The 27335-nt window shown below is 34.7% G+C and overlaps 2 protein-coding genes across 4 annotated transcripts in view; both read right to left on the bottom strand.

Annotated features, from left to right (window-relative positions):
• AMY2B (amylase alpha 2B) overlaps positions 1–185 on the bottom strand; it is a 45948-nt gene extending 45763 nt beyond the window's left edge. Inside the window, exon 1 of the mRNA XM_042953112.1 lies at positions 117–185. The gene's annotated coding sequence lies outside the window, so the exon portion shown is untranslated. The remainder of the gene's footprint in view (positions 1–116) is intronic.
• RNPC3 (RNA binding region (RNP1, RRM) containing 3) lies at positions 117–27335 on the bottom strand. 3 transcript variants are annotated; one of them, XM_042953110.1, is made up of 18 exons: positions 27235–27335; positions 26909–27117; positions 25196–25243; positions 21309–21427; positions 20029–20112; positions 19251–19362; positions 17632–17700; positions 15830–15972; positions 12292–12414; positions 11112–11263; positions 7572–7733; positions 6195–6289; positions 6049–6107; positions 3783–3915; positions 2797–2868; positions 1729–1772; positions 971–1049; positions 117–191 (listed from the first exon to the last, which is right to left on the bottom strand). In XM_042953110.1, the coding sequence occupies exons 2-15, from the start codon at positions 27101–27103 to the stop codon at positions 2809–2811; spliced, it is 1554 nt and encodes a 517-aa protein (XP_042809044.1). In that variant the 5' UTR covers positions 27104–27117; positions 27235–27335; the 3' UTR covers positions 117–191; positions 971–1049; positions 1729–1772; positions 2797–2808. The 3 variants fall into 3 exon arrangements, with proteins under 3 accessions (XP_042809044.1, XP_042809043.1, XP_042809045.1); XM_042953109.1 differs by lacking the exon at positions 27235–27335 and having other exon boundaries at positions 1714–1772; positions 26909–27190; XM_042953111.1 differs by lacking the exons at positions 971–1049; positions 1729–1772; positions 27235–27335 and having other exon boundaries at positions 26909–27190.

Genomic DNA, 27335 nt, shown 5'->3' with positions numbered 1-27335 from the left:
AAATAATTTATTATATATGAGGAAGATGATTAAAATACATGTAATATATCCCCAATAAACAGATTTAAATGCATATAGATTTAATTTTTAAATATACTTTAAAAGCTGTTACGCACAGTTCCATAGTCCAGGTGTCAATTTCTTCTCCTCAAAGTTGGAAAGCAGTTGGAAGACATGGAAGCAAAAGGAACCTAAAACACCATAAGAATTCATTAAAAATAATGATTATAAAACATTTCAATTGTTTTAAAATAACTAAAAGCTAAAACATTTATATTTAGAAAATTAGTGAATCATGTCAGTACTACAAATTTTTGATTGTCAACATAAACAGCTTATATGGAAACGGATTTATAACATTAGAATAAAACATTTTAACTGTCTCTATTAAAAAATAGCAATTTCAACATCTGCAAATTTTCATACTCTTAGAGTGATAATTTATTAACAGAATTTTGAATTATTTTCATAGTACTAGTAATAGCAGGATTTGCAAGAAATGTAGAGGCTCTAATTCTTGATTTTCCTACTTGTAGAAGGTTGGATGGCTACGCATCTAACCATTCTAATCTAAGCAGTATCTAAACTGGTCAGCCCTTGTAACTACTGAAGGAACCTTTTCGAATTAGATTCTTGGTCTCATTCACAGAAATTCTGATTTATTAGTTTTAGGAGAAAGCCCAGGAACCTTTATATGTAAAAATCCTTCCTCAGTGGTTCTCAACCTTGGTCACACATTAGGAGGGTTGAAAAATTCCAGTATCTATGTTGTACACCAGACCAATTAAATCAAAATGGAGAGAAACCTAAGCAATAGTGTTATTTTTCAGGGTTTTTTTCTTTTTTCTTTATCAGTATTTTTGAAAAGTTTCTCAGGTGATTCCAAAATGTGGCCAGGATTAAAAACCACTGTTTTGGGTAATACCAGTCAACAACTAGTCTGGAAACCATTGTTATTATGTATACCTACCAGTATTGTTTCTTTTCACTTAATGTGCTACCCTGAGTCAACATTATGTCTTCTCCTCTCTGTTCCTCTTTTCTTATTCCTTTTGTTTTGTTTAGAAAAAGAAAGAGGAAAAAAGATACTTCTGCTTGCTATCTATCTCAAAAGACATATCAATATTAAAACCTCAGAGGTGAGGTCTGCTCCTCTTATTTGGAACTGACAAGGAAATCCAGTTATTTTAATTTTCATTATGTGTACTTTTTTAAATGAAAAAAATCCTTTCCCCAAACAAAATTTACAACACATTATATAGAATACCTAAACCAGATACATCACAAAACAGAAGGCATGTTACTGAATTAGGTTTAGGAAATACATAAATATAAGAAACAAGACTAATTTCTGTGTTAAAGCAAATGCATACATTCTCCAAGTAAATACGTTGACCTGATTCACTAACTTTCCCTGGAAAAATTACATAACCTCAAGAATGGCATAGAAAATTCAGCAACAAAGCAAAAAAACCAAAAAAACAAAAACAAAAAAAAACACAAAACAACAAAAAAAACAAACAACAAAAAAACTCCCCAAAAAACAAAACAAAAAAAAACCACATAAATGATTTGTCCAATCAATGTTGATAATTTTAAAAATAACTCATTTGAATAAAATTATAAAAAACTATTGCTTATTCTGAATCCATGAGTGGGAAAGTGACAAAACATTTCTAGGAAGAACAAAAAACATTGCCCCAAAAAGGATACAACAAGAAAGGATACACTTTGTATGACAGTATTACAGCAGTATTTACGCAGGAATGCTTCTAAAGAAGAACAGCAGAATTCAGTTTAATTTTTTTTTCTCAGTTTTCACATTATATTTACAAATAAATTACTTTTTTAAACACACACTGAAAATTGTTTATTTTTAACTGGTCCATTAAGGTATTTGTAAGAATTCTGACTACATCAGGATATATACTTCACAAAATTCAAATTATCATGGCATTTCACAAAAGGAATAAACATTTTGCAAAATTTTCCCTAATTATATTTTTTTCAGCTTAACACCAGTGAAGTTGACCAAGTTATTTCATGTTCCTCCAGTTTATAAAGGCAGGAAGATTTAAAATAAAACAAAATGAATGTATTTCTACTCATTTGATTTCCTAAAATCAAACAATGTAACACAAACTTTGAAGCTTAAAATGGTTAATTCTACCACTTCTAATCATTAAATTTCTTAAGTACGCATTAAAATTACTTATTGGAAAGGCAAAAAATTTCATGCCTCAAAACATATGTAAATAGTTCTGTGACATATATAATTAGTAATGCAAATTCTTAGGCCCATTAAGAGTGACCAATTTGTCTTGGCTTGGTAGACACTTTCCCAGTCTCAGCACAGGAAAACTGGGATGACTGACTACCCAAGACCCCTACTCCAGACCTACTGAGTTAGAAAATGGGTGAGGGTGAGGGGAAGCCTAGCAAACTGTTTTATCAGACCTTCAGAATACCATAATACATATTAAAGTTTAAGAAGCATTGCTTTCCTCTAGCTAGAAAAAGATTTAAGACAAAGACTCATTCCTCTCATAAATTCATTCTCCAAACTAAATTTTTACATACATATGGGCTTTATTCATAAGGTAGTTATAATTTTGAAATTCACTGAGAATTAACTGCACAGTGACACAGAGATAGAGACATGGGTGGATCGATCAATTGATTCACATCCTTTAAAAACCTTAGGAGATACCTGAATTTATTACTATCAGGCTTTTATCTTTCCTTAATTTTATCTCAAGACAGTTTGTTCTTTTATTATGTTATATCCACACTTACCTTTATTAATTTTTAACACTTTCTTTTTCCTTCTTTAGAATCTTGTTTTGGTCTAGCAGATCGAGCAAATTGCTAATATTTAAAAATTAAGGTTTCCTTCACAAACATGACAGTAATCCTCTCTAAATAATTATTAAGAACATTCTAATATAGGGTAGAAGTACAGTTTTTAAATTTTTTTAATGTTTATTTATTTTTGAGAGAGGCAGAGCGCGAGCAGGGGAGGAGCAGAGATAGGAGACACAGAATCCGAAGCAGGCTCCAGGCTCTGAGCTGTCAGCACAGAGCCTGATGTGGGGCTTGAACCCATGAACCTTGAGATCACGATCTGAGCCGAAGTCGGATGTTCAACCGACTGAGCCACCCAGGCGCTCAAGAAGTACAGTTTTTAAAATGTATCTCTTATACTTGTCTTCCTACTCTCAGACATGTCAAATATTTTTTTGAGTGCCTACTTGCTCCCCATGATTTGCAAAAGTAAAAAATTTACCTTTTCTTTATAGTCATTTTTTTTACACCTGGACCTTCACTACATATATCCCTCTGATTTCCATCTTGCAAACTGCATTAACTACTAAAAGCAGAATGTTTAATCAATAATATATTTTGGTAAATTTTCAAATAGAAATATGAATTACAAAATAAAACAGTAAAACTGCAGTGAATCATATCTTTTTTTAATGACTCCTAGTGGATTTGTGAATACTATAGTCTTTTAGGCTTAGCATAAAAATGTACTACTGAGCTATAGAAATGAAATGTTTAAACATGGCTAAATTTTAATAACCCCATGCTGCTGAGGTTCCTCTATTCTCCAATAAAAATCTAAACAACCACCTGATTCAGCTAAGTATGTTTGTAACTGAGTATCTGGAGCTAGAATGCCAAGTGTTGAGACTTCTTAACAATAACATAAAAATTAGTTGGAAGTATACCCTTCTGCTTAAAAGACACATTGTCTTTGGAACAGACTGTTTAAAGGATACAACCACCATAGGTTTTCCAAAAAGAACATATCCATTAGCTTCCTTTAAGGCTTTTGCTGCTGCTTTTTCATTTGGAAGTCCAATGAAAGCTTGTCCTTTCATGCGACCTTCTTTCATCAAACGTATATCAAACCTAGTAGTCAAGGAAGAAAAAGAGGTTTTGATTTAAAGAATGTCAAACAATTTTGATGAGGGGAATAGAAATGTGTCAAACATCTAAAATTTTTTCTATTTCAGAGTATAAATGACTACAGTGTCTGATTAGAACATTACTCAAGACTTCTTAAAATTATGTTTTGTATTCTGTTCTAAAATTGATTCTACGTAATATAAGTTTGATAATGTGCTTATATCTAGCTTTTTAAAGCTATGTTAAATGTATTTAGGTAGTTTATTTTTATTTATTTTTTGGGGTGTACCAAATTACTTTGTTTGAAGGAATGTTACAAATGAAGGAAGTTAAGTAGATGTTTTGGTACAACTTATAGAAAAGGGAAAATGTCACCCCAACATACATGCACTGCCTCAGTGACCAGGGAAGTCACCCATGTGGCGATGGGAAGACAGCCTAAGGCTTAGCTCTCATTATCACTGTTTCCCAACGTGTGCTTGTCAAAGAGATACTCTGCCATGCTGTATTTACATAGTTTAAAAATTATATTGCTAGAAACTATGAAAACAAATTTAAATTTTTATTTTGTAGCTCTATTTTTAAAAAATTTCATACAGCCAACTCAATACTATCTACCCAAGTGACAAAAAACAACTACATAACCAAGAACAGAAAGGCTGAGAGGTACCACAGAAAAGTAACATAGAATTTCAAAGTAGAAACGGACTTTATTATCTAGTCAAAATCATTTTTACAAGTGACGCCTACAGAGAATGAGTGACTTCTTCAAGGTCATACAGGTAAAGTTAGAGTGAAACAGAAATCAGATTTTTTTTATTCTAAGTGTAGTGTTCTATTATTTTATAGCATATTCATTTTTCAACATTTTTTGGAAAACTATATTAGAAAATCGGAAAAACCAAACTGTAATTTACAACTAAAGTACTGCCTACAACTGTGATAGTCCATACAAAGCATTTTAAAAATGCAGTAATTTTTTTTTAATTCACATGACTAGTCCCATGGAAAACAATTAATTGATCATTTTGACGTATACAGCTTTCTCCATATAGAATTATCTTTCCCCTCAAATTCTAAATGCAGCAATACAAAAAAACAGAGGAAATGGATAGACACACACACATATGTATTTATGTACACTAAACATTTCATACATATATTCTTCTGTTTCTTATAATGATTCAAAAGTAGAAACAAGAAAAAGGACCAGTATTTTGCATGCCTAGCAACAGAAACTATTGGTATAGTATAAGAAGAGATATTTGCCACTGACAAGTATAAACAAGCCAGACAGACTTTAAAAGATTAAAACAAGACTAACTAGTTCCAGTTACTCTTTTATCTCCACTCTTTTACCTCTACTCAAGTCTCTCTCTTTGCCTTTTCTACTTTTCCCTACTTCTAATTTATATGGTTGAGGGTCTTAAATACTTGAGTTCACTAATGATGGCATTTTAAAGAATGATATTCTAACTCTAAACATTAGCTCTTAACTCATTCACAAATCACATCCATTTCTTTTGCTCTCACCAAAAGTGGGAGACTTGCTTAATGCAGACTAATTAAAAGAAGGGAAGTTACTACCAATGTTAAGAATCTGAAAATTAGGCCTGACTGCTATATATTCCTGCATGAGTTATTAAAGCAGTAGTTTCCAAAGTGTAGTCTTTGAACCAGCAGCTTTGGCATCATCCATGAGCTTTTTAGAAGTACAAATTCATGGGTCTTACCTCAACCCAGATGGACTGAAGAAACTGTTTTTACCAAGCTCTCCAGGTGATTTTTACTCAGGGTAAAGTTTGAGAACCACAGCTTTACAACTGGGGATAAACAATGGAATTTATGCTACTTGGATAAATAAAGTTTTATTGGAACTCAGCCATAAATAATAGTTTATGTATTGTTTATGCCTGCTTTCATACTACAAAAGTAGAACTGAGTAGCTCCAACAGACGCTTTATGACCTGTAATAAATTAAAAATAGAAAATGTCTGCTACCTGCCCATTTACAAAGAAGTTTGCTGACTACAGCTTTAGATATCTAAAACTTATGCAACAGGGAAATGCTGGGATAAAAAGGGGTTAATTTGTAACAGATAAAATAAAAAAATTTAAGAATATGCTTCCACTTACATTATCCGTTGTGTTTCTGAAGAAAAGTCAACGTATCTCCCAAAAATAAACTTAAGGTCCTAGAATTTTAATAAGAAAAAGACAAATAAGAAGGTTCAGGGGAAAAAAAGGTAAAATAAAAAGCCAATTTATAAATTTCAACTTACCTTTTCTTGAACATGTTTAGCTAAATTCTTTACATAAATTCTACAGTTTGGTTCACCAGGTTCATAACTTCTGAAAACTGAAAGTGTTTCCATTTCTTATTTAAAAGGAAAACAAAACAATATAAAATTAGTATTTTTTCATTAATTTTTTTCAAAGAAAAACCATAATAATACAAATGTTAAATAGATGAAAAAAGCATATGAAATTGTCAAAACTATAGCCATTAATAGCAGTATTATTAACAAAAATACCCACTAAAAATGTGAGTTGATAATATGAAAATAAATTTAAGAACTTCAGGCATCTAGGGGCACTGGGTGGCTCAGTCAGTTAAGCATCTGACTTTGGCTCAGGTCATGATCTCACAGTTTGTGAGTTCGAGCCCCACGTGGGGCTCTGTGCTGACAGCTTTGAGCCTGGAGCCTGCTTCAGATTCTGGGTCTTCCTCTCTGCCCCACCCCCCACTTATGCTCTATGTCTCTCTGTCTCTCAAAAATAAATCAACATTAAAAAAAAAAAAAAAAAAAAAAAAAAGAACTTCAGGCATCTAGAATAACCAAAACTTATCCAATAAAATATTATTGAGGCTCCTTTATGATGTTACTTTATTAAAAAGACTGAAGCAATTTAATGTTATCAATCATTTGTGTCACTGTTTTGCTTAAAGTCAATTTCCCAAACCACCAGGCACAAACACAGTCAAATGTAAGTATTAATTTAGTCAAACCTGATAATCAAGTATTTCATACACACTGTGGCTTCTGAATCCCTATACAGTTACTCCTATTAAGTGTCAATTATCAGTTCCTAACAACTGACATTCTATGCAAAAATGCTAGTTGGAGGGTTATTTCCCATTATTATGGAAAAAATTATAACATGCTACACGTCAATTAAAACCCCTAATTTCCTAAAATGTAGTAAAACAGGAAAAATTCTTTAGAAATAAAAAACTATCATGTTAGGAAATAAAATCCATAAACACAGACTTTAATCACTACAAAATTGAAACTTTTTTTTTAAAACAAACAACTGCTTTGCATGCATCTCAGACACAATATTGTGATGATATATCTACTGTATTTGGAATATAGAACTACAAATTATGGGCCACTTGATTTTTTTAAATGTCATATGAAAGTTTTAGGAATGAAAACAAAAATTTTTTCCAATTATATATAGACTGAAAACACTGTATTGAGAGACACTTTCCTCCCTACCGAATATGGGTATTAAAAATCAAAAAAAGTGATTAAAAACATTAACTGGAAAGATGTTTTGAAGGATATGCCTTAAATATGGTAAAGAACATGAAAAGTTTTGTTTCTGAAGCATCAAAGAAATGGAATGAGCACTGGTTTATTTCACAAAATTACCTTCTCTAGAAATTCTGCCTTTTTCCAACTCCCTTCTAGAAATACACTCTGATGGCATTTCATCACAGTCTTCTTTAATCTCCTCTGTGATGTTCAAATTAGGTTTGGGGAAGATTTTTCCAAATCCTACATTGGGTGCATCACCCTCAGTAGCAGGTAAATCTAAAAGTTAACGTTAACAACAGCAATTAAAAATTCCCTCCCTTCAAACAGGTTTTGTTTTCCATTTTAAGGTATCTTCTGGCACTAAAACTCTATAGTGTTTTTCTCAATGCTTTAGAACTTTTCTGTAGGCAAACTTTTTCTGTAAATGTTCAAATAGCAAATATTTTAGGCTTTGCAGACCATATGGTTTTTATCATGGCTATTAAACTCTGTCACTGTAACATGAAACAGACACAGACAAAAGCTAAACAGTCAAATGGTTGCTTTGTGTTGTTACCTGTAAGGGCCTGCAAAGTAGAAAGAAACTGAATTTATTTTCAAGGAATTTAGTTTGAGGTGCCAGAGGGGATAGCTGATTAAATGTGGTGAGCAAGATAAGCAGAAACGTGTGTTGGAGGGGAGGGGGTGTCAACAGTATTTTGTTTAACCTACCCACTCTGAACTATGAATAATTACATGAAAGAAATCTGCAATTCATTAAATAAATTACATAACTATCAAAGGCATTCTGTAATGGCATGTGGTCATTCAAGATTATACAATGCATTTGATGACTTCATAATGCTACATCAGAATATTAGAAAACAACCATCAAAGATTATTAAAAGATTAAGATCAGAACATCTGCTGAAATCATAAGACACTTTCATTCGAAGTTACCAAAAAAACTTCATTAAACCTCTCCCCACTCTCCCACCAAAAAAAAAAAGTCAATCCTACTCTTGAATCCTGCAAGAAGTACAGAAAAACAAGTAATCATACTTAAGAGATTACTGACTAGGAAAATTAAAAAACACTGCAATTTTAAAAAATTTTTTGAATGTTTATTTATTTTTGAGAGAGAAAGAACAAACAAGCAGGGAGGGGCAGAGAGAGAGGGAGACACGAAATCTGAAGCAGGCTCCAGGCTCTAAGCTATCAGCACAAAGCCCAATGTGGGGCTTGAACTCACAAACTGCAAGGTCATGACCTGAACTGTTGAAGTCTAACACTTAACAAACTGACCTATCCAGGTGCCCCAACATGGCAAATTTTAAATTTTATATAGCAACATTAAAGATTTCATTTACAAAACATGAATTTTACCTTCAGCAAAAATTAAACTGGTATGGGAAGGATAGGGTTAGGGTTAAACGTTCACTAGAAAAATTCTAGTCATACTACCAAAAAACTAAAAAGCTATGTAAATAGTGCAAAGAATATGCCATATTTAGAATTATAAAAGTTTGTACGTAATGTTGAAAAATTGTTGTACAAACAGATCTCCTGTGGCCTGAAAGCATCAATAAGAAAAAAAAACTTTAAGACTGCTTCTACTAGTACTTCAACATTACTACTTGCACTGATGTAGAATGGGAAGACTATTACCCTCTCAAAGAGGTCTAAACCTTTGAGAAAATTAAACTTAAAAACTAAAAATATTGCATGTAAGGGTGACTAACATGAAACAAGAAAGAAAAATATACAAAAAAAAAAATATAGGGGTGTCTGGGTGGCTCAGTCAGTTAAGCATTGGGCTCTTGATCTTGGTTCAGATCATGATCTCAGTTTGTGGGTTTGAGTCTTGAATCGGGCTCTACGCTGATGGCATAAGAACCTGCTTGGGATTCTCTTTCTCCCTCTCTCTGTGTCCCTCCCCTGGTTGGGCTCACTCTCTCTCTCTCTCTAAATAAACAAACATATACACACACACACACACATACATATATAAGCAAAAAAGGAGCTATCTGTGCTCTACCTACTGTTCATTTATTAAACAACAATAGCTAATATTTAGACATTTAGACCAGGCCAAGCAGTTTACTTGGATCATCTTGGTTGTTTCTCACAATATTTATTATCTCCTCTTCTGTGATGGGCACTGTGCTCTGGGGCCAGGGTACTGTACATGCTGCCTCTCTGGTGGAGATTATGGTCAGATGGCTGACACAAGCCCAACCCTAATGCCAGCAGGGCCAGGACAAGAGTACAGATGGAGGCATCATACCATTCTCTTAAAAAAAAAAAAAAAAAAAAAAAGAAGAAGAAAAAAAAGGTAATGCCTTCTCACTAACCATGAGAAAGGACTTAAAAGCAGTTTTTCCACTCACTTTTTAACAGTTATTGGAACTCTGATCATATATTCACATAAGTGCTCAAAAACACATGTGCAAAAATTTATGTTCCAGTGGTTTCTCAAATAGTAAACAGAAACAACCTCAACTTCTACCAACAGAGCATGGTTAAATAAAGATTGATGAAGGGCACTTGGGTGGCTCGGTCAGTTGAGCATCCAACTTTGGCTCAGGTCATGATCTCACAGTTCGTGGGCTCAAGCCCTGCATCAGGCTCTGTGCTGACAGCTCAGAGCCTGGAGCCTGCTTCGGATTCTGTGTGTCTCTCTCTCTGCCTCTCCCTCACTCATGCTCTCTCTCTCTCTCTCCCTGTCTCAAAAATATACAAACATTAAAAAAAAATAAAAATAAAGATTAATGCAACTAGACTATGTAGTATTATGCAACCATAAAACAAAATAAGGTATATATTTTATGTTCTAATACAGTAAGCCACTCCCACTAGATTTTAAACTCCAAGAGGTCAGAGACGATGCCTAACTTGTCTTTTAGTGCCGAGCAAAGTCTGCTATGCTCTACACTTTCAATAAGTCAATAGTAAGTGAATGGCAAATACATAAAACATGATGCCCATTTAAAAAAAAAGAAAACGTGTTTACACATGTGTAGGATAAGGTCTGAAGAATAACTATATTCTACATTATTAACAATGGCTGTCTCTATGGAGTAAGACAGGGCACAGTGGGGTTTGAGGTATTAACTCTTAAAATGTTACTTTATATGTTTATTTTCTATAAGCTCGTATTATTTCCAAAATTAAAAAACAAGATTAAAAAAAAAGGAATGTCATTATAATATCAAATTAATGCCTGAAGTAAGCAGAAAAAGTATCTGTAATGTTAATAATCTTTAAACTTAACACCATCTTAGTACACAATCTTCCATGTCTTTTGGATAAAAAAAAAAATATTTACATGAAATCTACAACAGACACAATAGTCACATAGCTTGTTTCCTAATCAATAATACAACATCACATCTAACAATGAAAACATAAGTCAACAGAAGAAACTTTTCCATTGTATTTTTAGTGTAAACATCAGCAAAAACCAGACTAAATTTCACCCCATAGTTCATTACTAGCAAAAGACAACAGTGATGGTCTCATCATTAAGGACTAATTTTGATTACAGGAAAAAGTTCAAAACGGATAGTATTTCATGATATTAAGGAAGTCTGCATATTTCAAATATTTAATTCTAACACAAAAAGCAGATTAAGAATTTTTACATAGCATATTAAAGAACTAGAATATGCTTACCATAATTTTGTTCTTCACAATTTTGTTCTTTTTCTAGATCTTTCTTAAATGCAGATGGCATGTCAGTAGATATATGAAATTCAATTTTCTTATTACCTACAGGTTGTGGTTGGTCAAATACATCCGAAGGTAACAACACTGGATGTAAACTGCTGTTTATAAACAGTGACAGCATTACTTTGTAATTGCAAATAAAATCCTGAGTAAAACTTCATTTCATATTTACCATAACAATGATAAAGTGCTCATAATACTATAAGCATTACACAAAGTAACTTCCACTTAATACTTCAATAAATCCTAACAAATTTTCTAATATGAGTATTATTAAATTCCTAGTTAGACAAGGAGATTGACATTAAGGGATATCACTCATTAGATGATAGAGACAGTACTTGGGGACTACTGATTCCAAACTTGAGGATATTTACCAATACACAAAGAAGTTCATTCTATGTTTAATATACACATTTTTATGTACTGTATTCTATATGCTGTACAATAAAGCTGTACTGTCCAACAGAATTTCCACTAGCCAAACATGTGGCTAATGAGCACCTGAAATATTGCTTTCCAAATTAAAATATAAGCATATAAAATACACACAAGAATATAGCAACTTTGTACAAAAAAATGTTGAATGTCAATAATTGTTTATATTAATTATAAGCTAAAATAATATTTTGGATATTATGGGATAAATAAAATATACTATCAAAATTAATTTCATCTGCATCTTTTTACTCCTTTAATGTGGCTATTGGAAAACTGAATTTGGTTCACATGACTTATCTTTAGTTATTTGTGCTGCTATAGAGATTAAAAGCATGGGACTGTGGTATCAAGACATACATAGGTAAGAAACATACATCATATTTATACTTAATATGAAACTTTAAAAAAATAAGACTCATTCCTTTCAAATGGAAAAAAGATTTTTAGCAAACTCTCTATGAAGTTACTTACAAGTTCAAGGGAAATTATATTGTAGAATAGCTAAAAAAAAAACAAAACTAAAATTGCAATTAATGATAATTTTATCTAAGATATTAAAATGCATAGAATTCCATGGCAAACAGGCAAGTAAAATATCTGCCATAATTGTTTTTAAATGACATGAGTTAAGCAAGTAGACAAAGTACACAGAAAATGCTTATTTCATAACCCAAAACAAAATTACCTGTGTGCAGTAGATGGTGTTTTCAACATATCCTTTATTTTTTGCTTTTTTCTAACATGGTGCTGCTTTATTGTTTTTGGTCTTTTGGGCTGAAGATTTGCTAGTTCCATTAGTTTGGTCATTCTACATTAGGGAAAGAAAAATAAAAACAAAAAATTCCTCATGTAGGCGCATATAATATAAATTAAGCTAGAAGTATAAATGACATATTCTAGTAAATTAGGATTTATGTAGCATAAGTATAGTCTGTTTTTTTAAATTTTTTTCATGTTTATTTTTAAAAGAGACAGAGTGCGAGTGGGGGAATGGCAGAGAGAGAGCGACACAGAATCCGAAGCAGGCTCCAGGCTCCATGCTGTCAGCACAGAACTCAATGTGGGGCTCAAACTCATGAACCGCCAAGATCATGACCTGAGCTGAAGTCGGACACTCAACAAACTGAGTCACCCAGGGCCCCATTAAGTACAGTTTCTAAGCCATCAATTAAGATAATAATTTAAAATAAGCTCATATTCTAAATTTCCTTGGTCAACTTTCATCTTACTTTAAAGGAATTGGAAATTTACTTAGTTTCAATTTATCTCTAAAAGATAGGTTTTAGTATAAAAATTATTAGTTGTTCAAATAAAATGACTACACCTGATGCCAAACAGTTAAAACAAGATACAGTAATACAACAACTTATGTAACTTTTCTCTTTCCTTGACTGACTTTTCTTCTAATTAAAGATAGCCTAAACTGAAGTATTTTTATTTTAAAGCATTTTGTGTATAATTGTTGCACATGAATCATTACACAAACAAGATAAGTTACTTGAGAACAATGTTTTCAAATACAGTACTATACTCTGAAGTAGTTTATAAATAACTATCAAGGTGTAACAATTGATACATTGTATGTAGTTTATCTTCATTGTGAGTGTGAATAATATTTAGAAAAGATCTTGTCTAGCCTTTTTTGTATCTTCCACAGGATCGGACATGGTGTTTCCACAGAGCACAAGCTCAAAAACCACTAGTCATAGATAGCTCTATATCTATAGTTACATTTGTGAAATTTGGAAGCAAAATAAACATGCACACAAAATTCAAGAAAAGAGAATTAAGTTGTTAACATAAGCTTTAAATCTAAGTGAGGAAAAATGTAAACTTATGCTATGTAAACATAAAGCCTCTTAACAATCATAGTTTACCCAAAATTTTATGAATAAATCTAGTAATACAAAAACATGCCTCTGTTCACAAACTGCTCAAAGTACACTAAGCCTCTACAACAATGCCAGGCATAAGTTAGGTAGGTAATCAATAAATATTTGCTGAATGAACAGTACAGGTTTTTGTTTTTCCTTTTTTTTTTTTTTTTAATTTCCAGAAGATACTAGAAAAGCAGAAACCAGAGACTGTTTCTCATTACTCAAGATGAATTACTTAGAGAATTCCTCACTATATCCCTAAATGAAAACCTAAATAAAACAACAGAGTTTTCACCAGTTTGCATAATTTTTACAAAGAAAGTAAAATTTACAGAGGTTATGGAATTAACACAAGGCAACACTCTATGCTGTTCTTTATTCAGTAACAAGTTAAAGTTATAGTCTATCAAGAGCTGTCAGCTTTCCTAAAATGTCTCTATTGAAGACACTCTAGTCACCCCATTTATGTAGTTTTGGCTCCACCTACACTTTGATTTTAACTATTTCTCTTGAAAGAATATATATATTGAGCCACTACTTAAGTGAACACTGACTCAATAATAGTGAAATTCTTACTGATTATTTGTAAATATTGCCTAGATTCTCTGCTTGGGTTTTGACTCCTGTCAAGCATTCCTGTATCTGACTTCTGTACACAGTTACCTAAGATTCCCAACCTATGGGGTACCTGGCTGGCTCAGTTGGTGTGCTCCACGTTTGGTGTAGAGATTACTTAAATATAAAAAATCTTAGGGGCACCTGGATGGTTCAGTTGATTGACCATCCAACTCTTGATTTTGGCTCAAGTCATGATCTCATGGTTCCTGAGTTCAAGCCCCGTGTCAGGCTCCACACTCAAGTGTGGAGCATGCCTGGGATTCTCTCCTTCCCTCTCTCTCTCTCTCTGCCCCTCCCACACTTGGTCTTTCTCTCTCAAAACAATTAAACTTTAAAAATAAATAAATAATCTTAAAAATAAATAAAAATCTTAAAAAACAAGAAAAAAAAAAAAAAGATTCCCATCATGTGCACATACTAGTCTGCTGGAGGAGGGATTGGCCAATTAACAGCCTTAGGACCAAATTCAGCCAGCTACCTGTTTTTGTAAACAGAAAGTTGTGCTGGAACACAACAAAATCTGCTCATTTAGGTTTGTCTATGGCTACTTTCCTACTATAACAGAACTCTCTAGCCCTATACAGAAAATGTTTAGCAATTCCTATTCTAGGCTATGCTATGGATTGTACACCTGGACATTGTTAACAACTTACTGCTTTTCACCAGAATCTTTAAATAAAATATATGTAGGCTGTCAAGAACAACCAATAAATTCATCTGCATTAGTAACTATGAATGGCTTTGCATAAATCCCTCAGAAATGCTCTGGAAATACTCAGAGGTGAATAAAATTCACGGAATAAGCTGAAAAAATATGAATACAATCTATTCTTATTCTTGTTATTCGAGAGAGTTATGTTTTATAAAGTGTCCCCTCTGCCAAAAAAAGTCTCCACAAAGAATTAGTGAATAATGAATGAATCAATGCCCCTAGGGGAAAGTCAGGATTAGTTTCCTGCAAGCCTATTCTCTAACATTTCACCAACTGATCTATAAACACCTTGTTTTATGTGTTTCTGGTTTAAGGGCACCTTATTTTAAATATGGTTGACTCATTAACACTGAACTCACAGTCAACAGCACTACAGCTCCAACCTGAACAAGGTTTATCTAATGTGTTTTTTCCATCAGGCACATCACAGCCTCCTTGATCTTGTAAACATTAGACAGAACTACAACACTATGGTTGGAGACCGCTTTAAACAGCAAAATCACCAACAAACAGCATAAAAATGTGAAAAGATTAGTATTAAATAGACCATGAAAAGGATACCTGTTAACAGTATGGGAGCAGAATGTCACCCTGTTATACCTCATCTGGGAATACACATGTCAAGCAACTCAAATTTTTCATCATTGCACCATGCCCACATTGCCAAAAGACCATAAAAGCCCTATCTATAAGTAATGATTTGGGGGTTACAAATAAATTTTAGCAGGTAGGCACATTCACAAATAAGCAATCCACAAATAATGAGGATCAATTGTACTTTATAGTATCATAATCGTCAATCTAAAAAATCACTCATAATCCAAAAATTTTTCCTTAGGTCTTAATATATAGTCCCAGGTCTTAATCTGTACCTAATATGCATGGTCAAGAGTTGGAGGGTTGGGGACAAATTCTAATCACCCCAAATTACGAACAATTATAGGCAAAATTTAATAAGAGCAAGTGAATCATTCTGTTTCTTCAAATCTAAACAAATCTTATTTGATATTACAAACCTCTGTCGGTCTTCATCATCACTACTTTCATATTCTGATTCTTTACTTGATAATTCCTCCTCCTCATCTGGCAAAGGAGGTTCCTCTGGTGGCTGAGGAGATGCAGGTGGAAGAGGTGCATGTAATGGCATATAGTCTTCATACTAATTAAAAGAAAAAACAAAAAGACTACAGCAATCTATGATATTTATAGAACAGAAAAACCATTTCCATCCAGACACATTATTCTCAGATCTCTTTCCCTCACGATATTCTTTTACACATGCAACACTGAGTAACACCTGCTACAGAAGATGGCTAATTGATCACAAAACTTGTTTCTTCCTCCTTCACACCTAGCTGGACTAAATTTCCAAACCTCCTACAGTTAGATTTCACCATACAATAGTTTTAACCAACAAAATGCTAGCATTAAAAAAAAAAAAAAAAAAAAAAATCCACCCATAATCCTCTCTTCCTTCTTGATCTGCAAGATGTATGGTAATACCCTCATTGATATGGGAATGCACGTAATGAAGTTATGTCTTTTGAATGATTCAGTAGAGTACAACACCATTCTGTCCATTTTGGGATGGACTTAACATGCATAAGAAATAAATTATACTGTGTTAAGTGACTAAGATTTGAGTTTTATGTTAACAGTGGTTAGCCTAATCTTTGTTTATTTTGAGAGAGAGAAAGAGTGTGCATGTGAGCTTGTGGGGCTGAGAGGCAGAGGGAGAGAGAGAATCCCAAGCAGACTCCATGCTCTCAGCAAAGAGCCTGATACAGGGCTCAATCCCACAAACAACGAGATCATGACCTGAGCCAAAATCAAGAGTTGGACACCTAACCAACTGAGCTGAGCCCCCATGCACCCAACAGTTAGCCTAATCTTAACTAATAATCCTGTAATGTGCCAGGCATTGAGATGTTGGGATTACAAAATATTATCAAGGTTAATAGTATAGACATTAGAAAAGTAGCCAATATGCAATACATAGTAGAAAAGCAAATGTTCTACTTAAATGTTAGGATTCAAAATAATTTCTCAGTGCTACTGTCTAAACAAATACTAAGAGTACTACACCAAAATAGAAACTAGAATTATTCAACAGCAGACACAGATGATCTAAATTACTGATAGGTTTGCACAGTAAATTCTAATAAAAATTATTAGCAACATTTCTTGTCTTTTGCAAATGAAGTTCTATATGCAGTAAAACCAGAAACAATGGAAATTTTCATAATTGTTGAATGTAATTATTTTATAAAATGGCAGAATGTTCTGGATCAGAGGACTGAACAACAACACTGGCAGCAGACGATGGCCTCTAGGGAGCCAATGGCTGGCTCAGTAGGTAGAGCATGCCACTCTTTTTGTTTTTTTGTTAGTAGGCTTCACTCCTAGCATGGGGCCCAACACAGGGCTTACACTCATGGCCTTAGAGATCAAGACCTGAGCTGAGATGAAGAGTTAGACACTTAACTAAGACACCCAAGCACCCCAAGCATGCGACTAGATCTCAAGGGCATGAGTCCAAGCCCCACTATGTAGAGCTTACTTAATTTAAAAAAATGTTTAAAAAAAAAAAAAGATATCACAGAAATGATGGCCTCTATTACCAAATGCATCTCTTTCATGTTCTGGCTTTTTTCCACTTTTAATTATTCATTTGACTAATGTTCTATTAACTTTGTATTTGTCCCTTATTTTCAATGCACATTAGAGGTTACTGGAACAATATTTGTGAACTTGATCCTAAATAATCCCACCTCAGAAGAGATGTTGTAAATCTTTAAAATTCTAAGAGATTTCTTACCATGGGAGGTCGCGCAGTAATTGGTCCAAAAGGTGTGGGCAAATTCATTTTATTCATAAGATGAAGAACCTTAAAGCAGAAACACATTTAAAATCATATAATAAAATGACAATTCAACTCACAACTTTTTTTTTTTTTTACATTTATTTATTTTTGATAGAGAGAAACAGAGCACAAGTGGGGGAGAGGCAGAGAGAGAAGGAGACACAGAATCCAAAGCAGGCTCCAGGCTCTGAGCTGTCAGCACAGAGCCCAACGCGGGGCTCGAACCCACAAACCGTGAGATCATGACCTGAGCCGAAGTTGGATGCTTAACCAACTGGGCCACCTAGGCACCCGATTCAACTCACATCTTATATTTTATGTAATTTAATTTTTTTTTTTTTTTCAACGTTTTTTATTTATTTTTGGGACAGAGAGAGACAGAGCATGAACGGGGGAGGGGCAGAGAGAGAGGGAGACACAGAATCAGAAACAGGCTCCAGGCTCCGAGCCATCAGCCCAGAGCCTGACGTGGGGCTCGAACTCACAGACCGCGAGATCGTGACCTGGCTGAAGTCGGACGCTTAACCGACTGCGCCACCCAGGCGCCCCTATTTTATGTAATTTAAAACTTTGCAATAACACTCCTGATTTAGTGCAAAGGCTGGCCACCTCTTGCCTTATCCCAGAACAGGGATAATACCAGGTGCTGGTATATCTCAGAAGATTAGCCTTCCTGAAATGTTTGTCAATTCTACAAATACTATTATTCTCATTATTAAAAATGTCATGTTCTTGCAATGTGAATGCTATCAAAATGTTATGTCTTTCCCCTTAATTATTGTAGAATTATGAAACAGAAGGTACAATAAAGAAAATAAATATCATCTACATTTTGTACCTCAAAGTATCTTACTACTATCAATACTTTCAAGCATTTGCTTAAGGGTCTACTATGCCTTTTTCTTTAAGAAAGAATATCTACCTTAAAGGTGTATGCTTAAGTAACAAAAATTACCAGAAATTATATTTCCCAAATTACATTGTGTTTATTAGTATTATTAATAGTAAGCATATTACTATGCTTATACCACAGTTTAGAAAAACTTCTACTTGAATCCAGTAACACTTCATTACCTTTTGCAACGGACTGAACCTCCACCCATATACATATACTGAATCCTAACACTCAGTGTGATGGATGGTCTTAGAAGGTAGGGCCTTTGGGAAGTAATTAGGTCATAAGGGTAGACTCCCATGAATGGGATTAGTATCCCTTATAAAACGGACCCGAGAGACCTCTCTCACCTTTTTTCGGCAAGGTGAGGATCCAAAGAGAAAACAGCCATCTGCATCCCAGGAAAGGGCCCTTACCAGAACTTAACCTTGCGGGCACCCTAATCTCAGAGTTCCAATCCCCAGCACTGTGAGAAATAATTTTCTGTTTATAAGCCAGTGAGTCTACAGTACTTGGTTATAGCAACCCAAACTAAGACACCCTTAATTACTATAATACATTGCATGTTGGAATTAGTCTGATTAATACTATTATGAAAAGTATAAAAATTAACATGGAGAATAATTATCAAGTCATTTAAGCATTTACTTTGAGGAAAGTTACGTTTCATTCTACTTACCTGTACATAGAACTTAGGCACACTTGCCAAAGCATTTACTATGTTTGCTAGGATTGTGCTTGAAGGTGGTGGGTACATATACTTGAGACATGAATTCAGGGGAAAAGTCAGCCTAAAAAAAATATTTAAAATGTTTATCATGTTTTAGCAAATTTCATATCAATAACTCACTTTTAGGTAACATACAAAATTGCTCACATAATTCAGTACTTTTAGATTTACCTTGTTCCTAATAATCCCAAACAAGTACATTTAAAAAGAAACTTGCTTTCTGACTGCACTAAAAAAAGGTATTTCTTACCAGAGCTTATCTTATAGCTCTGAACATTTTTTTTTATGTTCATTTATTTTTAAGAGAGAGAGAAAGAGTGTGAGAAGGGGATGGGCAGAGAGAGAGGGAGACACAGAATCTGAAGCAGGCTCCAGGCTCTGAGCTATCAGCACAGAGCCTGACGCGGGGCTCTAACTCATGAGCTGTGAGATCATGACCTAAGCCAAAGTTGGATGCTTAACTGAGCCACCCAGGTGCCCTTATAGCTCTTAACATTTTAATGGTCCCAAATTCAGTGACAAACTCTAACTGCTGAAAATGTTCAATCAACATGTTAAAAATATACATGACAGATAATAAAATATCCTGTAGAACATCTTATTTGCAATACAGGCACGCACACGTGCGCGCGCGCGCACGCACGCGCACACACACACACACACACACACACACACACACTCTGAATGACAAAACTGAAAAAACAAGACACTAACAAAAAATACTAACCCATGGTTTGGTGCAATCCCATTTTCTATGGTTAAACAACCAAGTTCTTTCTTTTCTTTATCATCTTCCACAGGATCATCAGATCTAAAAAATACAGAATCAAAGTTGATCTTATGTTTAGAAATAGAGTAAAAAAACTACATACAGAAAAGACATATTACCTTTTCAAACATGGTACTGTATTACGAAAATAGTTCCATAATAAATAAAACTTCCAACCATTTCTCAAACAAATAGCAAAAGAAAGGTAAATAGTAATCAACATTAGTAAACGTCCTTCTCTATCCTAGACATTATACAAGGCACACATTTTCATTTAGTCTTTTTACTCTTCAATGAAACCCTATGAAGATGGTATGACAAATCTCATTGACAAAACATACAAAAAAACAGCAACAAAAAGCAAAAAAAAATACCCCTGGAGTTCACAGGGTATACAATAGTGGTACTCAAATTTCTTAACATGTATCAATATCACTTAAAGAGTTTGTTACAATTCAGACTGCTGGGCTTTATCTTCCCCTTCCTACCCTTCCCCCCACCAAATTTCAAATTCAGTAGGACTAGGGTAAGGCCCAAGAATCTGTATTTCTTTTTTCATTAATGTTTATTTATTTTGAGAGAGAGAGAGAGAGAGAGAAAGAGCGAGAGTGAGCAGAGGAGTGGCAGAGAGAGGGAGACAGAGAATCCCAACCAGGCTCTGTGTTGACAGATAATAAACACAGGGCTCAATCTCAGGAATAGTGAGATCATGACCTGAGCTGAAATCAAGAGCTGGATGGATGCTTAACTGAGCCACCAGGCACCCCAAGAATCTGAGGTGCAGATGATGCAGCTGGTCCAGGGAGTACTCTGAGAACCACTAGTGCAAAGCAAATTTATAAGTTTTATAACTACAAAGAGTTACAGTTGGGAACTAAATACAAGTCTTTGATTTCAAAGGCCATGCCTTTTCATGACACCCTGCTATCTGTAATACAAGGACTTATACTAGTTTTATTCCTCCACTTAAAATTGAAGTCTAGTTATATTCCTCCACTTAAAATTGATTACTTTTCACCCTACCCTCTTCTCACTTCACACTGATTAAATTCTTAATATTAAATCAACACTGAAGATTCCTAATGCACAATTAAGAACAAACATAAATATAATATACTAGATTCAAGAGATGTATCATTTATTATCTGAAATCATTTACTTGCTAGTCTGAAGACAACCCAATAGAAACACAATTGATTAAAAACACTTTAAAATTTTAGGAAAACCTATCTACATACCTTTTCTTTTTTTCAGGGTCTGAAGAGGGACATGGGGAATGAACTCGATCTTGTTCTTTTGCAAATTCAACAACTAAAGTATGACCCAAAAGTTTCAGCTGATGTAGTCTTGTCAATGCCTTCAGTTGGAAAAGCAAGAGTAAAATATTTTATAATTCCACCAAAAATTATTTGTTAGAGAACATCTATATAATAACTTACACATGTTCTTTGTTAATGCTGTTAATATTTCCTTGGCTATTTCTTACCCATTTCTAATGTCAGGCTGGTTAGCCTTTGTCGTTTATTAAGGGACTGCTTCCTATCACTTACCAAAACTAAAATCTGCTGAAATCCAAATCTGCCTATACCTAGGCAACTGAAAAGGTTAGAAAAACAAACACAATCAGCCTGGACTCACTTTAAATTCATGACCACAACCACAAATCTGGAGTGGAACTTAATGATGCCATACATATCTCATTTTTAGTTCATTTTTTCTACTAATTTCTAAGACTATTTTGTACTTTCTCCTGGTTCCTCAACCCTCACAACATTCCTTTCCCATTCTTTACCTTAGGATTTTGCTTCCTACTTTGGGAAAACTGAAACAACTATACGAGAACTTCAGATTCCCACCATAACTCCCATCTACCAGCATATGCATCTACATATTCTACCTTCTGCTATAATGTATTAACTAGTCATGTTTTTAATCTCAATCCAGTTGCTTGACTTGTATACTAAATCCCACCCTCCCATCTACTCAAGAGTCTCTCTTCTGCTCCCTGAAACTGTATGGGAAGTCTTCTTTAATTTTCTGTCCTCTACTAAATCGTCCATATTAGCACACAAATATGCTTCTATTTCTCCCATCCTAATTTGTTTTTCTTCATCCATTGATCCCACTTTGCTCTTCCCCCCTCCTTTAATTACTGTTGCAGTAAAACTCCTTAAGAATTACCTAAGCCCTTTACCTAAAATTCCTTTGCTCCCATCCAGTCACCAACTCAGTCCACTGGCACTGCTTAGCAAAGACAACAAATTCTGTACTGCCAAGCCAATGGTCTACTTTCAATCATCATCTTATTGCATTTAACACAGTTGATCACTCCCTCCTTGATACATGTTCTTCACTTGGTGTCAAGACATCATACTTTCTTGCTGTTTGCTTCCTAGCTCACTGGTTTCTACTGCTTACTCTCTTGGCTTGTGCCTTCTCAAATTCTAAATGTTGGCATACACCCCAGAGTTCTATTATGGGCCCTCTTTCCAGCTACTATCTTGGTGATCTAATCAGCATCCTAAATTTAAATTCCATCACTATGCTTATAATTCCCTAATTCATAACCTCAGTGCAAACCTGTCCTGAAGTTCAAGAAAACATATCCAAACTACAGGATGGCTCCTGTTAGGTGTCAAACAAACATCTCAAACTTCTCACACTTCAGAAACTAAGCCACTAATGTTCTCTCCTCATCCCCTCAAATATTTTCTATCTGGGACTTTTCACATTTCAGTTGCTGGTATAACTCCATTCTTCTACTCACTTATGTCAAAAATACTGGAATCATCTGTAAGTCTTCTTCCCACATCAAGAAATTGTTTGCTTCTATCTTCAAAATATATCCAGCATCTAACCACTTCTATCACCTCATTCCAAACAGCTATCATCTCTGAACTAAATTGCCACCATAACCTTTTTACAGATTTCCTTGTTTCTACTCTTCCCTGCTTTACATCTCTTCTCAACACAACACCCAAGGTGATCCTTTTAAAGATATGTTAGATTATGTTACTGCTTTGCTCAAAATATTCCAATTGCTCCCCATTTACTCAGAGTAAAATCTAGGATCCTTAGAATACCTAAATGAGGGTTGCCTGGGTGGTTTAGTTGGTTAGGTGTCCAACTCTTGATTTCAGCTCAGGTCATGATCTCAGGGTTCGTGAGTTTTGTCAGCACAGAGTCTGCTTGGGATTCTGTCTCCCTCTCACTCTGTACCTCCTTGCTTATTCTTGCTCACTCTCTAAATAAACTTTAAAAAAAAAAAAAAAAAAAGAATACCTACATGATATGGCCTCTATTACTTCTCTAACCTCAAATCCAATTATTTCCCCCTCATTTTGTCTGCTTCAGCCACTTTGGCTTACTTAAACATGACGTTCTCCCATACTACAGCCCTTGTTCCAGCCATTATTCTGACTGGAATGTACTTTCCCCAGGTACTCTCTTAGCTAACGTCCTTCACCTCCTTCAGATCGTTGCTCAAATATGACCCTTATCACCTCAACAGCAACTTAACCATTCCCATCTAGCACTCTTGATCCTATTTCCTTTTCCTTTGTATTCCATAGCATTTATCATTTTCTAAAATATTAAACAATTATGTTTATTATTTATAATCTGCCTCCCCTTTAGAGAATGTGAGCCTCAATGAGAACATAAATCTTTATTATTATTTTCTTCCTCGCAAAATGGATGTCATACATATTCTCTTTAAGGATATATGGTTTTTCATTTTTAATGTTAGCTAATTTCCCCCACCTCTCTCAGCTACTTACTTTGTAGTTCTACTTCCTTTTCAACTTCTTCTTCTCATTCTCCTTTGCTGGTCTGTCTTCCTTGGGCAACCATACCCATTCACCTGATTCAAAAAACTCCATTTTGAGCTTGTCTCAGCTCTAAAGCCATATTTTTAACTGTATTAAAAATATTTCCACAGAAGTAGCTCACTGACTCCTCAAAGTTAACAGATAGCATTTGAATTCATTATCTACCTTTGCAAGTATCTTTTAAATCCTGCCCTTAATGTCAGCTAATGTAATAACCTAATACCTCAGCCCAAAAATCTCAAACCTAATTATGTATAGGAATCACAAGACCTACAAACTCAATCTCTACCAAGTATATATCTACTTCTTCCTTTGTCTTCTTATTGATTTATTCAGACCTTTTATCTTGCCTTGCCCATTATAACACTTCTCTTGTCTTGGCTTTCCATTTGGTCTTCCTACCTTTAGTTTTTCCCCATCTAATCCATTACATGAACTCTACCAGATATTTTCACAGATCTGACTATATTATTGGCCAGCTCAAAACTATCAGTGCCTTAATATCTACTAAACAAAATTCAGTCCCTCCCTCCCACCCAAATTTAGATCTCAACCTATTTTCCAAGTCCTAGTTCCATTTCAACCCTTAATTCTTGCTCTACTTACAACTTTCCATGTTTGACAGCTTCACTTAGTGTTCACCCAACCTGAAAGGGCCCATCTCCCTTTGTTTTCTTCTCAAAATCCAACTAATCATTTAAAGGTCTACCTCAAAGGTCAACTTCTTTGTGAATGAATCCCTAGGATTTTTAAAATACATGTATTTTCCCTTTAATACTTAAAACATCTTACCTTGCAGTTAAAGAGAGTTATCAATCTTTGCATCCTTTAGAATTTATTTTTAAGTACATATGAAATTACAATTTAATCTTAATTTGCTTTCCAGTTAATCTATGTTTGTTTGTTTGTTTGTTTATTTATTTATTTATTTATTTATTGTGAGAGAGAGAGGGAGACACAAAATCTGAAGCAGACTCCAGGCTCCGAGCTGTCAGCCTGACAGGGCTTGAACCCCCGAAGTGCAAGATCATGACCTGAGTCCAATGCTGAACTGACTGAGCTACTCAGGCGCCCCTCCAGTGAATCTATTCTAATTTCCAAATACCTAAACATTGGAGAAGATTTGCCAACTGATAAACCAAATGCAGTCTGTGAGGAAAACTCTTGAAATACAGACCCTTTTGCTTTTGAAAACTGTGGTTTAACATCACATTTCATTTTTGAACAAAGATAAGTTAATAGGAAATTGCTGACAACTTTAATAGTAAAAAAATAAATAAATAAAAAAGTCATACCTTTATAGCTGCTTTTTCACTAGGAAAAGTAGCAAAAGCTGTATGTTTCTGAAAAATAATTAAGGTACAAATTATTTGTAACATAATTTCAGTCTTCCATAAGGAAGTCTGATACTTCACCAGTTGACAGTGATTTCAAAAATTAATAGTCATGGAAAAGGATGGAAAATCGAGATTGTTTTAACTGATAATTAATTTCAGTACAGTGGTTCTGAATCTTTTTTGCTTCAGAGTTCCTTGAGATGACAGCTATGTAGCCTTTTAAATACGAAGGTGTACACACATATACAGTATGTTTTACACATGCTTTTAAACAGTTCAATAGACCAGAAGTTTAAAAACCCCTACTATACACAGGACAACTCTTAAACTATCTCAATATACAAATATCTGCAATTTATAATATATATGAAGATCTTAAAAACTTTCCTCTATAAGATAAATGCGAAGTTTAAAAATGTTTACCAACAGAAAATCATTAAGTGCATGTTTCCTTTGTGATTTATCCTTGTAATAAGGGTTCAATGGGAGAAGTCTATTTTTCAATATAAACTGTAAATAGTTTAAAAACCATCAGAAAAAAACATAAGTCAAAAGTAAATGAATCCTTATGCTGTGAAAGAGTTGTTGTCAAGAGTTGCTTATATTATATCACACATTCTAATTTTGTCAGATCTGATCCAACATGACCTAATAAGAGTGTATTTAAACTGAATAACACAGAATACTTGTACTTGCTGGTATACATGACACTTTGATCAAAACTGGTCGTTCTTCTCAGTACTTCTTAACCCTGGCTGCATATTAGAATCACCAGAGGAGACTAAAACCACTGATTTCGCTGCATCATAGACCATCTTGCAGAAACTTAACATCACCGTACTATTTTAATGGAGAGAAACCCATCTAAAACATCTTCAGGCATAAAAGCAAATGAAGTTATTGAGTAAATTCCTGCAGTCTCAAAATATTGTTCCCCAAAGATTCCGTCAGAAATAAATTTTTATTTTATTTTTATTTTATTTGAGAGAGAGAGAGAGAGAGAGCGTGAGCAAGCGAGCATGAGCGGGGCAGAGGGGCGAGGGAGAGAGAGAGAATCCTAAGCGGGGTCCAAGCTCTGCGGGTAGCCGGAGAGGAACTCCATCTCACCTCCCACGGAACACGATCTGACCGAAATCAAGAAATGAAGCCTCAACCACTGACCCACCCAGGTGCCCCTTTTTATTTTTTTCACTTTACTTTAGAAAAAGATTTTATGAATAATTTCTTCGTAAAAAGTCTAGTAGAAATTCTATAACTGGCTTACTGAAGTTACTATTGTAGTTTCTCCTCTATTTTAATGAATATCTTCACAGTGGCATATACGTGAACCAACATTTTTGCAAAGTCCTTTGTACTTTATATTTGAGTACTGAGTCTAAAAGAAATGCTCTCAAATTCAGAGGAGTTTTGAGATTCCCCGGATGGATCAGAAAAGGGAACATAAGCCACTCTTCTGCCTTGCCCTTCTCGGCGGCGCTGTGACTAATGCAGGCTCAAGCCAATTAAAACTTCACATGGTACGCAAGACATCTGGACATTAAAGAGGAAAGACAGACACGCCCTCACTACACAAGCGCATTTTCCCACTCTTTTCTGTCTTCCTTCTGTCAAAGCTTCCCCCTCCCCGAGTCTAGGGCCTTCCCCGGCGGCTTGGGACAGGAGCGCCCTTACCAGTCGTCCCTTATCTGACAGGACGCGCACCGACTGCGCCCCGAAATATTTCAGCAAATCCTCTTTCTCCTCAGCAGTCAGCTCGGCTGGCAGGTGCCTCACAAGAAGGGTTCGGTCGCCCCGTGACGGAGAGAGTGAAGCAGAGCTCTGACATCCTCTTGCCATCGGCGGTAGAGGCTGCTCGGGAGCCGCCATTTCCCTCAGAGAAACTGCAACACAGAAAGCGAAGAGAAGAGGCCGCAGTGAAAATGAGCTAATCAACAGAAGCTGGGGATAAATGAGTATTTTTCCGCCTCGCGCTAAGGATTCTGGAAACAGAGAAATACCGCGATAGACGGTCACTTTCTCGCGAGACTTGCATCCGCGACGGATGTCTCTTCGGAAACCGGTTTCTGAAAATGAAGAACTAGGTTCCAAACGAAGGAAA

The sequence above is a fragment of the Panthera leo genome, chromosome C1, assembly GCF_018350215.1.
Source record: "Panthera leo isolate Ple1 chromosome C1, P.leo_Ple1_pat1.1, whole genome shotgun sequence".
Taxonomy (NCBI): Eukaryota; Metazoa; Chordata; class Mammalia; order Carnivora; family Felidae; genus Panthera; species Panthera leo.
The sequence above is the reverse complement of the archived record's forward strand: the minus strand, read 5'-3'. Positions and strand labels throughout refer to the sequence as shown.

Coding starts and splice junctions, on each gene's coding strand:
- RNPC3 (XM_042953110.1), bottom strand. CDS start 27,103: ATGGCGGCTCCCGAGCAGCCTCTACCGCCGATGGCAAGAGGATGTCAG. Junction 19,363..20,028: donor GGGATTGCACCAAACCATGG/GTTAGTATTTTT, acceptor TATTTTTTTTAG/GCTGACTTTTCCCCTGAATT. Junction 6,108..6,194: donor CTAAACATGTTCAAGAAAAG/GTAAGTTGAAAT, acceptor TTAAAATTCTAG/GACCTTAAGTTTATTTTTGG.